Raw genomic sequence first — 14,484 nt, 5'->3', positions numbered from 1 at the left:
ATAAACCATGACAATCATAACAAATCATTCAACTGGAACAAACCTCACCATATCTCTATTGCTACTACTCTCAAATATAATCAAATCAGAGAAAGAGGGAGATTGTTGATCTTAAGTTAGTAGCTAGGATGCAGGAAGTAAAGAATAGGGGTTGTATGGAGAAGGCAAGGCCATTCATTTCAATGGTATTGTTGCAAGTAGGACTAGCAGGAATGGACATTCTCTCAAAAGCTGTCTTAAACAAAGGCATGAGCAATTACGTCCTTGTTGTTTACCGTCATGCCGTTGCTACCGTGGTTATGGCCCCGTTTGCCTTATATTTCGACAAGTACTCTCTACTTTCCCTTCTTTAGAATAGTTTATTTGACAAACATAGTTCAACGGTTTGTAGTTTCAAGACCATGATAATAGAATATCATTTTAGTTTATCTATTTTGGAAATCGAATTTGCATTACCAGTCTTTAACGTTTTTGTTTCCATGTTTTGATACCTGTTAATCATTATAAGTGGAGAAGCAAACAATTGTGACCTTGATAAACAAAACAGATTCTATTTTAAATAATGAAACAATTGTTATCCGTTTTTTTTAAAATGATCGATCTTTTATTTGTGAATTATGCATAGACGTTTAGTGAATTGAAAGGAAAAGTACCAAAAAGAAAGATTGAGGCTTGTGACGTAGTTATACGATAAGAAGGGGTCAGTCATATGTTAAAGGACAAAACACTTGCAACGATTCTATCTTTGGTTTTCTGTGGCTTCTGTTACCGTCATTCTTGAAGAGTATTTCACATTTCTAATGTGCAACTTTATGGTTGAAAAATAAGTGTGCAACTTTCTAATATACCTTGTTGCTTATGATGTTTATGTTGAGAATGTTGTCTTTTCGGTTGAAAAATTAATTGTCCTTTCTAATGTATTTAATGGATTATGATGTTGAAAAAAAAACAGGAAGGTGAGACCTAAGATGACGTTAATGATATTCTTCAAGATCACACTTCTTGGTTTACTTGAGTAATATCTCATTTTATTCATCTTCATTCCTCCCACATGTCTCTTCTATTACTTGAGACTGATTTGTTTTTTCCTATCATGTGTCTTTGAAATATAATAGGCCAGTGATCGATCAAAACTTATACTACCTGGGGATGAAATATACAACGGCTACATTTGCAACAGCCATGTACAATGTCTTACCTGCAATCACGTTCGTCCTTGCCTATATATTCGGCCTTGAAAGAGTGAAACTAAGGTGCATCAGGAGCGCCGGTAAGGTGATTGGAACATTGGCTACAGTTGGAGGAGCCATGATCATGACTCTTGTAAAAGGTCCAGTTCTAGACCTCTTCTGGACCAAAGGAGCCTCAGCACAAAACACAGATGGGACCGATATTCATAGTGCTATCAAAGGCGCAGTTTTGGTCACAATTGGTTGTTTCAGCTATGCATGTTTCATGATTCTCCAAGTAAGACGATTTTTTATATAAAATAAGATATTTGTTAATATATTTTGACGATAAATCCTTTTTTTCCAGGCTGTCACGTTGAGGACTTATCCAGCTGAACTCTCACTCACAGCATGGATATGTTTGATGGGAACAATAGAAGGAACTGCCGTGGCATTAGTGATGGAGAAAGGAAACCCTGGCGCGTGGGCCATTGGTTGGGACACTAAACTTCTAACATCTACCTACAGTGTAAGATTTAGACATGTCTCAGTAAATTAGTGGTTAATGACTGTCTTGTAAGTTAATTATGTTTACAAGTTACAACTTCAATGTAAGATACATGCAGGGGATAGTGTGCTCGGCGATTGCTTACTATGTTGGAGGACTGGTGATGAAAACCAGAGGCCCTGTGTTTGTAACAGCTTTTAGTCCTCTTTGCATGATCATAGTAGCGATTATGTCAACTGTCATTTTTGCTGAGCAGATGTACCTGGGAAGGTAAGCAAGATACCAAACAACAACATTAGTCACGAGTTTAAATAACGAAATTTAATTATTATCATTGAATATTTTTTTTCTTTGGCAGGGTTCTTGGTGCGGCGGTTATATGTGCAGGACTTTACCTTGTGATATGGGGCAAAGGAAAAGATTATGAATTTTCTTCCATGCCGCAGCTAAATGATGAATCAACACAACCAAAATTGGAACTAAGCAGAAACGGGGAAGATAGTGTAAATCATGAAGTCATTACTATCAACAATCAAGGAGAACAAAGGAGAACACATTTGTAGAAACAGTCTAATTGTAATACAATGTGGGCACAATATGTCTTGCGTGGAGGAGACGAGACGTATACCACTTTCATATGTTGTTCACTATGTTTCAGAGCAACTGTAGGATAGAACTGCTAACTATCATGGGAGGAAAATAACTGTAAAATAGGAATATAAATGCGAAAAATAATAATGAAACAATTGAATTCATGCAATAGACAATGAATATGATTATTCCAGTGTATTTGCTAAAACAAGATTGTTTCTGTACCTATACTACATAAGAAAATATATCGGTAATGAAGGTTACTATTCTCCTAAAAAAAGAATTCAGTGCTTCACTAATTCACTAAAGAGATTAGTAATGGCAAAACTCTACCACATCGAGGCACAATCGTACAGTTTCCCGTAACTAGAAAAAATGATTGCCTTGGAGCAGAGTAGATGGCCTACAATGCCACCTAATTAATATGCATTCACCACCTGGAGAAACATTTTCTGTCAAAAGTCAGGATCCATTTGTAATATGCTTAGTTAGGTAAATGTAGCTCACCTTAGAGGAATTACATGAGTCACACCGACATTGATACCCAGAAGCCCATAACACCTTCTGAAAGCAGCAAAGAAGAAGAGAAACAGAGATTGTTATAAACCAATGCCCTTGATTCAGTCTTTGGGACATATCACCTCAAATGACCAAGCAACATATTTAACTGGAACTCCATCGAGCAGACCGGTAGACAGTAAACTCCTAACATTAGAAATAAAACTATTGCTCTGTACTTTCTGTTATACTTTTGTTTCTTCTTTCTTCGCATTAACATCTACTCGAAAAAATAGCATCGCTACCAAGCACGTTAGTTTTAGGTCCAACAAATCTTTGTTAGTTGGAGAGACAGAAGTGAAGCTTGTGTGATTTGGGATTTCATATTTAGGGCAAATTGTGTACTTACTAACAGAAGTATAAAAAGTGAACAAAAGCAAATTTTTAAATTTACTTTTTATAAACAACAAGCTTTTTCTTTACATTATAAACAAAGTCAACAACTCAAAGTCCACAATTCCAAAAACAAAAAACTATCATTTCTTCCAAAATTTAGCTAATATAGGGAACCAAGAAAACAAAGTTAACCCAATATTAAAAAAAATATTTAACAATCCTGCTTTTGCCAATAAGAAAGCTCCATTGTCCAATCCTAGGAATCCATGTGTCATCTCTTCTTTGCCAACATGAAAACATCCAAAAAGTAACTAATAAATCAGGAAGCAGACGATATAAGTCTAGGTTGTGTGTCTATACAACTTTGTGCTCGTGTGAGCAACAAGATCTCTTCAGCCTGGACTTTCCCGTGGCATGTGTAAGGCAACACCGGGTTGGGACGATGGTTTTGGTTGTTCGGTTTACTTTTCCGGTTTGATTGATTCTGAGTTGAATCAATGTAAACCGAAAATAGAGATTGAACCGGTCTGTGGTCCGAGAATCTCGACTCTCCTCTCGTATACCAAATCTGTTTCATCCCGTCACCTTTCCACAATATTCGGTCACACCTAAAATAAATGATTAGAAAATAACGTTAAAACCAAAATTTCACCAACCTTATATCAAATATTATCGATTTAATTTAATTTATTTTATTTCGATGATAAAAGCTTACCAAGCTGGTGTTCGACGCTTTTCTTTTGATTTTTCGGTTTGGGCGACATAATTATCTGAGTTTATGTGATATTTATATGTTGGTGCGAAATAAATCTTCCCTTCTTCCCATCCCTGAAAAACTCTACCAGCTTTTTGTTCTATCTTTAGCTGCAAAATGAAAAATAATAACAACTTTAGTTAAAACACTCTTAAACATGTAATTACATTGTCAATAAAAAAGTAATAAAAAGTAGTAACCTGGTCTTTCTGTAGAAGTGCCTCCCAATCATGATTCTTAAGGTGGTCATGTACGTCGCTGCTGGCCCTTAACCGATAATTCAAATCTCCAAGCCATATAACTTTACTGTAACACAAAGACGCAATAGACTCATTAATAATGGAGCTTCATATTTAAATAAAAAAAAAATTCTGGCTTTACTTACTCATGGTCCATTATCATTTCGGGTTGATGAGAATCTATAGAAGAACGCGAAAATCTTGTCCTCTTTAATATCTCGGTTACATCTAAGTTCCTTCTGACCTCGTCGCCTTCTCTTTCTCCGGACGTAAGATGCGTACAAACAAAGCATAGACTCGTCTCATGCAACGACATGCTAATCGATATCGAGCCCTGCCACAAGTTTGCATCGTTAGTTACCAAGCATAGACACATATCAAAATATTGTATAATCAGCGTTACGAGGCATAACGGTTTTAATTTCTTGTATGCAAATATTAGACTGACCTTGTTTCCAAGATATCCCATGATGCCACGACCAACGCTTGACACCTTGAGGTTTGTAATACGTTTCTGGAGATCATCTCTTACCCACACACACAAAAAGATCCCCACCATCTGTTTACTGGCTGCAAGGGAGTAACCTCGATCAAGGGTCGAATTGCATGCAACTGGGTTATCATCGGGGAAATTAGAGATGCTGCGACGGGAAGGTTGTGATGATTTTGTAAGTTCGAAGGAGGTTCTGTGATTTTTAGAAAGTTCGAGATCATTTTGTGATAAGTCGTTGTTGTTGTTCAAGGCTTCTCGGATAAGAGACAACCACTTAGTCGCGGGGCCGTTGTCCTCTGCTCCAAGTACGTTACCAGCATTTAGCGGCACGATTTCTTGAAACCTAAACAAAACAAATCAAGATGATGTTAATTATAGCACAAAAATATATATTAAACACAGAGAAGATTAAATAGTATGATTATATGCATACCCTAGCACGTAAATATCGGCATCGGTGGAAGATTTAAGCCAATCTTTCAACTCTAATCCATCATGTGGTGACTTCCCTCCCACGTTCCATGTCCCGACGAACATTCTAATCATCAACAATTAAAAACATAGCAATGTTAATAATCATAGCTAATAAACATAAATATAGATACATTAATCATGAAAATTATGTATTACTTGAGGTCATCAGCACGTGTCATATGATCTTCATCCGTTGATTGTTTGAAATCCCCATTTTCTTGGCCCAGCCAACCTTATTTCAACCATAAAACATAAACAAAATCAATTAATTACGCTATATATTTAGTCTTAAACAAATTATAATCAAAGAAAGATATGTATAAAAACAGAAACTGGTGAACTGAGATTAGCAAGTACACCTAAACTTGAAGACTTTTTGAACTTGCAACCTTAACCTAATCTTTCACCTTACACGTGGAGAACGATGTTATAACTAATCTCATTTAATTACTTACTTTATAATATGATTTTCATGGGAAAATCTCGGTTTCTTTTTCAACTTTTATTTTGCCGTCATGTTTAACATAGATGTCTAATCCTACAGCGAGCAATGGACCCTTTGTACGGAAGACTGTCCCAGGTCAAGTACGGTTTACGGACCCTAGATACGACGCCGTTTTCGATGCACCAAAACTATATAGTAAAAATAAGGAAACATTCATAAGCTGGTTATTATTTTTAAGATTTATTTTACCTGGAAACTTTTCCGGCACGATCTTGTAGTAATCACCGTCGGAGCAACTTTTCCTCCTCGGCTGAGTCGGTTCCATCTTCCCTAGAAACAAACAAAATTGGAAAATATAAACTTCGGTTAAGTCAACGAGAAATTAAGAAAGTAGGACGATGTCAATAAATAAATATCCAAAACGGCATGGAGTTCAGAAAGAATTATCGAAAATGGCACGAGCCAGATCTCTCACCTTTGACTGGGTAATCGGAGTGAAATTCGTAAGCGTTGCTACGTAAGTTTAGCCACTTCCTAACAACGGTTCCCGGCCAAGAAGACTGTAAAACGCAGGCGTTTTAGTAAAGATAACAACAAACGAGATACAAAATAAGAAAAAAGGAGACTAAAACGACGGGTAGTTTAAGAGCGTACCTTAGATTTCAAGATCTTCCCCATAGTTATGTATTTTTCTCGCCACCGTTTTTGTAAAAAGTCAAGAACCACAATTTGAAGATGATATAGGATGAGGATCTGGTGATTAAAAGGTAAGCAAGGTATTAGTACGCGTAAGATAAATCTAAAAATAATAACGAAACAATAACATAATATTTATGAGCAATTTGGGTCCAATCAAAGATCAAGAAAGACAGAAACTATAACATAAAATAAGAAAACGCATACCAAATTTGAACTCAAAAATAATACTAGTAGCACGGAAATTCAACGGGAGATAGAAAAAAACTAGTTGCAGGAGAATCTGAGACAGATAGATTAAATATAACTAGAAAAAACAATCAATTATAGTCTTTATTAAGGATAATTATATAAAAGCACGTTGTAATAATAACACATGTCATGAAATGGAAGAAGCCAAGTTATTTCTTTTCCATGGGAAAAGCTTTTGGTTTATAAGCTTCTTCGTTAGAAAAAGAGAAAGAACAGAGTGTATGGTACCTATGTAGAGTTTGAAGAACCCATCTTTGCAATAACGAGACGGATTTAATAGTTTAGAATGAACTCAATGAAAAATAGTTGTTAAAAAGCTAAATATTTATGTGGTATGGTGTTGAAGGAGAAAATAAGGAAACAGAGCTTTCATAAAGAAGAAAAATCAAAGTAAAGAAGACGAAAGCTCGCTGAAAAGACAAGCGACAACATTGGTGAGTTCAGACAATAAACAGTTTTGTCTTCGTCAACGAACAAGATCTCAAACTACATGAGTTACAAGCACCAGTGATAATTGTAAGCTTTAAGATAAAGGTATACTTACATGATAATTAATCAGCTATATGGACAAGTTCCAGTTTAAACTTGGGTGTGTTTTTATCTTTTGCCAGAGATTTGTGGGAGCTAGAAAGTTGTGAAGGATGAAAGAGAGATGTTGTGCACTTACGGCTACGTTCTAGAACGAATGCTAATGGCCGGCTTGTAAATGGAATTTATAAAAGTTGTGTTATGTGTGCGGTGGACTGATTGGACCAGTATAGTCAATATTTAATGTGTGATATTTTATTATTAAATGATACTTTACATTACCTAAGCAATGTTATACAATTACGAGAATGGAAGATTAGAAAGAAAGTTATGGTAATCGTATTAATTAGCAGGTTCGGCGAAAAGAAACTTATGCATTTTTATTTTTATTTCTAATATTGAAATTCTCTTGTATGATATAGAAAGTTAAGAAGATTTCACTGATTTTGTTCAAAAAAAAAAAAAAAAAATAACAAGAACATTTCACTGATTTTATTAGTCCAAATATGGATTTTATTACATTAGCTAGCTTAGGCAATTTTATATAGGATTCGGAAACTCATATATATTCTTGGTTTTGGGAGATCTAAGAAAGTGTGTTAAAAAGTAAAATTTTTGTACCTACCACGATCTATTGATTATATAGTTCAGGTTTAGAAAGAAAAGATTAAAAGAAACAATTAAGTTTATGTGAAAATGGAAACAAATAAAATTATATTTGTCTATATAAAATAGAAAAACTAAGGCAGTGTATTCAACGGAGAGCTTGAAGTAATTTATATTAAATTAATAAATTTACTATTTTTAAATATAAAATTTAAAATTTACTTAATTTCATATGTAATTTAAATTCTCATTTTATAAAATATTTTCTATTGAAATATTTAAAATTTTAAGTTTTTGAAGTTTTCAAGTGATTTTAAAATGTTTAAGTAAAGTTTTCTAGTTTAAAAATCCTTGTTAAAGAGCTAGTTAGAGGAGAGAGAAGAGAGAGAAAGGAGAGAGAAAGGAGATCTGAGATTTCTCTCCGGCGTACGGCCGGCGCGTGAGCGTCCGTGCCGTCGCCGGAACCCTTATTCTTTTTCAAAGAGGTTGCCTTTAACCTCTTCTTCGTCGCGCCTCACCGATCGCTTTGTCGGAGCTCTGGATTGGAACCATCATTCAACGATGGTTTCCTCGCGTGGAGGGAAGACGCGGTCGCGTGGTGGCTAATGGCGTGAGAAGAGAGGCTTGCATGTGTCAGTCGTTTGTTTCTCCGGGAGGTGGAGGCTTCTTCAGCTTCGCCGCCGCCGGTTCTAGTTCCCGGGAAGGGGAGGCTTTCTCTGCTCCGTCTTCGCCGGTTTTGGCTCCGGAGGGTAGGGGCTCACATAGCCCTACGCTGTCGGTTTAGGTCCCCGTTCTCTTTTGGGGTTTTCTTTCTTTCTTTGTCTTTACTAGTTTGGATTGGGTGAAATTTGCAGGGTGGTTTTCTGTCGTTAGGGTGTTTGTTCGGATTTGAAGGGATGAGCTATCGATAGTCGATGAAGCTCTCCATCGATAGAGACGACGACAAGAGAAGGAAAGCAGAGTGCTTGAGTCTCGGGCTTGATAGGCCCAGTACGTGGAGTTGATGATTGGGATGAGCTCTCGGTTAGTCCGATGACGCTCTCCGTGACAAGCGCGGTGGATGAGAGCCGTTCGACGGTAACCGCCGGGATGAGACGAGACGGGATTAGGTTCCGCCGACACGGGCTCTTGGATTAGGGCAGTGTCGGGGTTTGGGTTAGTGGGCCTTTTGGGCCGGATTGTCTAGGGTTTCGTAGGTTTTGGTATTTGGGCTGTGGGCTTTTATCTTGTAATATTCTTGGGCTGGGCCCTTTTCTATTTTAATGAAATGTTGACGGAAAAAAAAAATCCTTGTTAAAGAAAAAAAATTCTAAATATCATATTTAGGTGCAATTCGATAGTGGTTTGATAAAAACTCATTATAATTCGAATGATTTCAAATTCTAAATTAAGATACACCGCTTTATAAAACTACAATAATATTTTTATATTTTTTTCTCAAAATTAGAAATTTTATTATAGAAATTCTCATTTACTTTTGAAAAATAATTATCATATTTAGGTGAAATTCTATAGGAAAATTGCCACAAATACCAAATTCATAATACCACTTTTCATGTTTACACTAATCACTTTTACCTTCACTTTTAATGAGGGGTAAAATACACTTATACCTCTAGGGTTAACTAATTTAGAATTTTTTTAACGCTAATTTACTATGATATTACAATTATGATATGAGAAATATTACATTTCGACAACCGACATACTACTTGCCTTATGAAGACCTACACCTAACTGCATTACCTGAGCCGTCTTATGAAGATCCACGTCTGATCAGATTTTTACTTGCACCATATTGAAGATCCCTTGTAAGTTTTTTTTTGTAGTATGCATAATTGTTTAATAAATCGTTCTCTTCGAGACTTGAAACCTAGATTTCCTATAATCTACAAGAAATTGCATAGTCTGGGATTCGAACCCCAGATCTGGGTGTAGAAGCTTTAAACCTTAACCAGTAGACTACAGTGCTTCCACAACTAATTTATACTTAGGGTTTAGAGTTGAAAGGTGGGGTAGAGTTTTTGAAATGTAAAATTTAGGATTCTTATAAATATATAAATAAATACTTATAAGTTATAAATATATAAATAAATACTTAAAACATATAAAAAAATTAAAAAAAATAGTTTCAAACATAATTTTTGATTTTCAAAAATAAATTTAAAACAAAATAAAAATAATTTCGAAAAACAAAATTCAAAAAAGTTTGAATTTGAAAAAGTATAATTCGAAAACATAAAAAAAAAATTTAATTTTTTTTATTTAAATAATTATTTATTATATATATAGATATCAAGAGTATAAGAATCTTTTGCAATTTTACTGAATAATGTATTTTTCAAAATGTCTTTTTAACGGTGATAAAAGTGAAAATTGGTACCATAAAAGTGGTAAACGTAAAATTTGGTTTGATAAAAGCTCATTAGAATTCAGATGATTTCAAATTCTAGATTAAATACACCAGTTTATAAAAGTACAACATTTTTTTTATATTTTCTCTCAAAATAGCAATTTTATTATTTTCACATTTAGTTTTGAATAATAATATAAAGGTGTTCTAAATATGATTTAAATTATATATATAGCTGACAAAAACAAATTATATATATTATCATCTTAAAAATAACTACAAGTGAGGTCAACTATTAGTCGACATATTATTCCCTCCAAAAATAGAGACCAATAAAATGAAAATAAAGATCAAAAATAATATTTTCAGCAGATCTTTATTTAGAAAACTGAATTGCTTTAATTTGTGAATATATATCTTACACACTTTTTGAGTTTTTCCTCAAAAACAAACGAAAAGCTTTTTCTGACGTGGTAGAAATTAACCCAGTTACAAAAAAAAAAAAAAGTTCAAATTAAACAGCAATTGGCAGTGTTGACCCACACAGTACAAATGTCTTGGTCAAATCAGTTAAGTTTTTCTGAAAACGTGTACCATGCTGCTTTCAGCTTCACACATGCTGTTGCACCCCAAAAAATGCTTCGAAGTACTTGCCATTTTCCCATAAAAATAAATATATAACCACTTTTGGTATACAACTTTTCTTTTACCTTACCAGTCATACATTTTCACATATTTACTGACATAAATGACTAAAGGTTAAGAGGTACAGTAGTAAAGTATTCATTTGGAACTTTAATGTGTTTAAATGAAAATAGTTAAGATATCAGAGGAAATGGTTTCGGTGTGTTATAACAAAAAAAGTCATCACATATATCATACTTCAAACATGTAAGAGCAGCAATCTTAAGTTATTATCTGTCTAAGCCAATTGTTTATCTCTACATCCTTCCCAAGTCCTAACATATACATTGATTGTCTTTCGTGAATATTAAAGTTAATATGTATCCTTCTGCACTATTAAGAACAAAAGATTCATATAAATTGCTTGAACGTTTAAAACATTTGATTGTTAGTTTTTTTTATTAAAGCCACAACAATATATATATATATATATATGTGTGTATGGTAATAAAAAATGAACCTCATAAATTTAAAACTTTTTGATGGCCCGGCCCCTTTTTGACTAACCCACAAAAAAACCTACGAATCGTCATCGTGCTTCGTATTCGGACATGTGTTCCAACTCCTTGATTATTAAAGTCTCGAGTACAAATCAGAATCCCACAAAACATCATTTAAATATAACTATGATCAACTAATCAGATAATCTCAGACGACACGTCCTGATTTATCTACGGTCCGAATATTAACGCAAGATTTATAGATCAGGTAGGTTAAATTCTCGCATCTATTGATCTCATGTCCTTTTCACCGTCGATATGATCTTATCGATCCATTTAAAAGGAGAGATGAAGATTCATGTCTCCCAATGTATTAACAACTATTAACCTCTCCTCTAATGCTAATTAACTTATTAATAAATTTTGTTCTTTCGGAGCTTTAGATGTTTGACTAATTGCAGAAGCTTCCAATGTGTATAATTTTTATCGCTATATATTTCTCCCTTTTGTTAAATAACTATTAAGATTTAACCTTTTGCAACTCTGGCTTATTTCTACGGGTCTACGTAACTTGTTGAAAAATTGCGGGCGACCTAACATGCAAGTCGGATTTTAGGCTCACAAACGACACGTAAGGTTTAATCATCTTAAACTTCTTGAAATTCTATACGTCACATTATCCAAATTTCGATTCTTAGAATATAGTTATTATATCTGTCTCTACTTATAGACATACATTTCTTTTTTATACGAGGGCTGATCAATAATGCAATGCCTCCATGCGTAAGATTAAAAGAAGGAAATATATATGACAATGAGACCCGAGACCTTAAAAAGTGTATTAGTTTACTTATCACTATACCTCTTCGAGGTAAATATTAGGACATATATATATATATGTATATATTGATAAAAAAAGTTTCTTTCTTAAAATTAAAGTGTATATAGTATGCTATATGTTGGCTTAAAAAGTAAATGACATCACAAGTTATATCAGGTAATTAAGAGCTGATTTTAAAACTTTTTTCAGTAAAGCTTAGGCTAAGGGATTATCGTGAACTTACTAATGACGTTCCAATGTTCCATTTTAGATTACATTGATAATCCATTAGCCTAATATTGCCCTATGATTTATTAGAAAAATATTATTTTTAATCAGTAAATGTTAAGCTAAAGGATTATCTCTGTAAACTGATTAAATAGTTATTTATGTGTACATCTATATAATTGACTTTATATTAGTTTAGAAATTAAATTGTTGAGAACAAAAAAAATTTAGTTGTTCATACCAACGGTGCATTGGAATATTGGTTTAGTGTTTGGGATCGGTTTTAGTATGCTCGTAATTTGATTCCCGTTGGGAGGAGGATTTACACAATGTCTTGGTATCGCCACATGCTACATCCAGCCTAGGGGATTAGGGAAGCCAAAGACCCATATCAACTCCTGATTAATAAAAAAAGAGCCTTTTATTAAACTATAGTGGTGAATTTTGCACTTACAACTTAAGAATTGCAATATTTTCTCATAATCCAAAAGCATCGGTCATTGTATTATGTACTGATAATAAAGTATTATGTTTGCAATCGTAGATTATCTGTCATTAATTGATAATAATGTTTCGAGTACAAGTAAGAAATTTTAAATTCTTACATGTGTAATGTGTCAATAAAGTCATATTTCTAGCCATTAGGTAATAAAACAAGTGGGTGTACAACAATAGAAAAGGGATCAAAACAAGTAAAATTTATTTAAAAAACAAATATTGCATGCTTAGTTGGCGATTACTCAAGTTTACAACTTAAGGAAGATACTGAGTCGTGATCACGAACTTTTACTAGGTGTCATCTATTCCTGAATTTTAAACAAAATTTTAGATCAGAGTTACAACAAAATATGTAACCCCATAAATAAAACACAAACACAGTGCATTAAACATCGATTGTCCGCTTTTGCTTAGATTATGAAATAATTAACTCCATGGTTATAATGTAATCAAAAACATACTCCAATCGCATTGATATATTTTCCAACAAAAGTTTTATAAGCGGTATATAAATATAAGATTAATCACCTTAGAATAATGTTACCTATGAGGCTATGAAAGAGGACTAGATGAAATGTTAACAGATCCGCTCAGTTTTATTTCCTTTTTTAAGTGGGTACCCTCTTGTGTAGGCGCTATAAGAGGATCTGAACCCCAAAAATCAAAGCTTATATTATCTAGACTTCGATGAATACTTAATTAGAAGTGGAACCAATTTAAAATGATACATACATTCGTATTTATAAATACAATTCTGAAATTAGGTCACTTACTTCTAAATGATTCCTAGACTTGAGGCAATTCTCATTCTAAATTTTCTGTTTAGTAAGTTTTCATTGAGCTAATGCTATTAATTATTAAAAAAAACTAGATCTCAATCATTAAGAGAAGCCATTAGGTGAGACTCAATTGGTTATTAAACGATTCTTGCTCTCAACTTCTGATATGGGTATACTCAAGATTTCTTAAGACATTAACAAATCTATATTTTTATTTTCTTATATCAACCAAATCTCGATACTATGAAAATATGATTGGGAATAACATGTTAAATTTATTAAATATCGAGCCAATAAGCGTTTGATATGGAGTGGAAGAATGAAAAGTGGGGTAGGTTAGTTAATCTACAAACGGCGAATAAAAAAAACAGAAAAGGCTACATAACTTTAGTGTTATCCAATTATTTGAGTTGAAATGATATGATTAGTGATTAGTGCGTACAATCAAGTGTTCTAACTAGCTCACTTTCTAAAAGCTAAGTTCCCCAAAAAGATCATGCACATGCCCGATCTATATTTTACAAAAGAGAGAATGTATCAATAATAATGATGATCTTGGAAGAATGTAAAAGTGTCATGATTGGTAGTATATTGCAGAAAAAATTAGATTTGTAATGGTACCATGCCAATGTGGATGATGTGAATATATAAAAGAACTAGAAGTAAAAATACTTGTGTCTATATTTAAATACAAATACTTGTGTCTATATATAGTTTTATGCTCAATTTTTCTGATGAACCAGTTTCAACCAAAATACTAGATATATATAATTGAATGAATTGGCTTAAACCCAAAAAGAATGGTGAAATTAGTAAACTACTTATGTTGGGAAAAGTTTTGTGTCAATCAACAAAGGTACTATGGTGTGGAATTTAGGGTATTGATTTAATTAGGACAAAAGTTGTGTATACATGATACAATTTTACTATAATTTTACTTATATATGCACACTTGTTTGAGAGATTTAATATTAAAGACGTTTGCTTAGGGTTTTAGCGGATCCTGACTGGTCTATCATACTGTCCTGTCTTA

The 14,484-nt window shown here is 33.5% G+C and overlaps 2 protein-coding genes across 5 annotated transcripts; one reads left to right on the top strand and one right to left on the bottom strand.

The window, feature by feature from the left end:
- Window positions 1-2,259, top strand: LOC106447373 (WAT1-related protein At2g37460). Of its 2 annotated transcripts, XM_048778567.1 has the most exons (6): window positions 3-328; window positions 953-1,015; window positions 1,116-1,467; window positions 1,537-1,698; window positions 1,796-1,947; window positions 2,036-2,259. In XM_048778567.1, exons 1-6 carry the CDS (start codon window positions 129-131, stop codon window positions 2,238-2,240), a joined length of 1,134 nt encoding a protein of 377 aa, XP_048634524.1. In that variant the 5' UTR covers window positions 3-128; the 3' UTR covers window positions 2,241-2,259. The 2 variants fall into 2 exon arrangements, with proteins under 2 accessions (XP_048634525.1, XP_048634524.1); XM_048778568.1 differs by lacking the exon at window positions 953-1,015 and having other exon boundaries at window positions 1-328.
- A 1,024-nt stretch (window positions 2,260-3,283) lies between these two features.
- On the bottom strand, window positions 3,284-7,386 carry LOC106447375 (type I inositol polyphosphate 5-phosphatase 8). Of its 3 annotated transcripts, none has more exons than XM_013889285.3 (11): window positions 7,060-7,386; window positions 6,222-6,320; window positions 6,043-6,127; window positions 5,817-5,897; window positions 5,279-5,354; window positions 5,082-5,186; window positions 4,604-4,991; window positions 4,302-4,489; window positions 4,117-4,222; window positions 3,878-4,026; window positions 3,284-3,770 (listed from the first exon to the last, which is right to left on the bottom strand). In XM_013889285.3, the coding sequence occupies exons 2-11, from the start codon at window positions 6,243-6,245 to the stop codon at window positions 3,482-3,484; spliced, it is 1,491 nt and encodes a 496-aa protein (XP_013744739.2). In that variant the 5' UTR covers window positions 6,246-6,320; window positions 7,060-7,386; the 3' UTR covers window positions 3,284-3,481. The 3 variants fall into 3 exon arrangements, with proteins under 3 accessions (XP_013744739.2, XP_013744738.2, XP_022574090.2); XM_013889284.3 differs by lacking the exon at window positions 7,060-7,386 and adding an exon at window positions 6,744-6,871; XM_022718369.2 differs by lacking the exons at window positions 5,817-5,897; window positions 6,043-6,127; window positions 6,222-6,320; window positions 7,060-7,386 and adding an exon at window positions 5,578-5,790.
- Window positions 7,387-14,484: the final 7,098 nt, after the last annotated feature.

The sequence above is a fragment of the Brassica napus genome, chromosome A4 (assembly GCF_020379485.1).
Source record: "Brassica napus cultivar Da-Ae chromosome A4, Da-Ae, whole genome shotgun sequence".
NCBI lineage: Eukaryota > Viridiplantae > Streptophyta > Magnoliopsida > Brassicales > Brassicaceae > Brassica > Brassica napus.
Note: the sequence above shows the minus strand (reverse complement) of the source record. Positions and strands in the feature narration are given on the sequence as shown.

Excerpts from the sequence above, each read along its gene's own strand:
- LOC106447375 (XM_013889285.3), bottom strand. The coding sequence starts at position 6,245 with ATGGGGAAGATCTTGAAATCTAAG. Across the intron at positions 5,355-5,816 it reads CGTGCCGGAAAAGTTTCCAG|GTTGGCTGGGCCAAGAAAAT; the intron begins GTAAAATAAATC and ends GGTTGAAATAAG. Across the intron at positions 3,771-3,877 it reads AAGCGTCGAACACCAGCTTG|GTGTGACCGAATATTGTGGA; the intron begins GTAAGCTTTTAT and ends CATTTATTTTAG.
- LOC106447373 (XM_048778567.1), top strand. The coding sequence starts at position 129 with ATGCAGGAAGTAAAGAATAGGGGTTGTATGGAGAAGGCAAGGCCATTC. Across the intron at positions 1,016-1,115 it reads ACACTTCTTGGTTTACTTGA|GCCAGTGATCGATCAAAACT; the intron begins GTAATATCTCAT and ends GAAATATAATAG. Across the intron at positions 1,468-1,536 it reads CATGTTTCATGATTCTCCAA|GCTGTCACGTTGAGGACTTA; the intron begins GTAAGACGATTT and ends CTTTTTTTCCAG.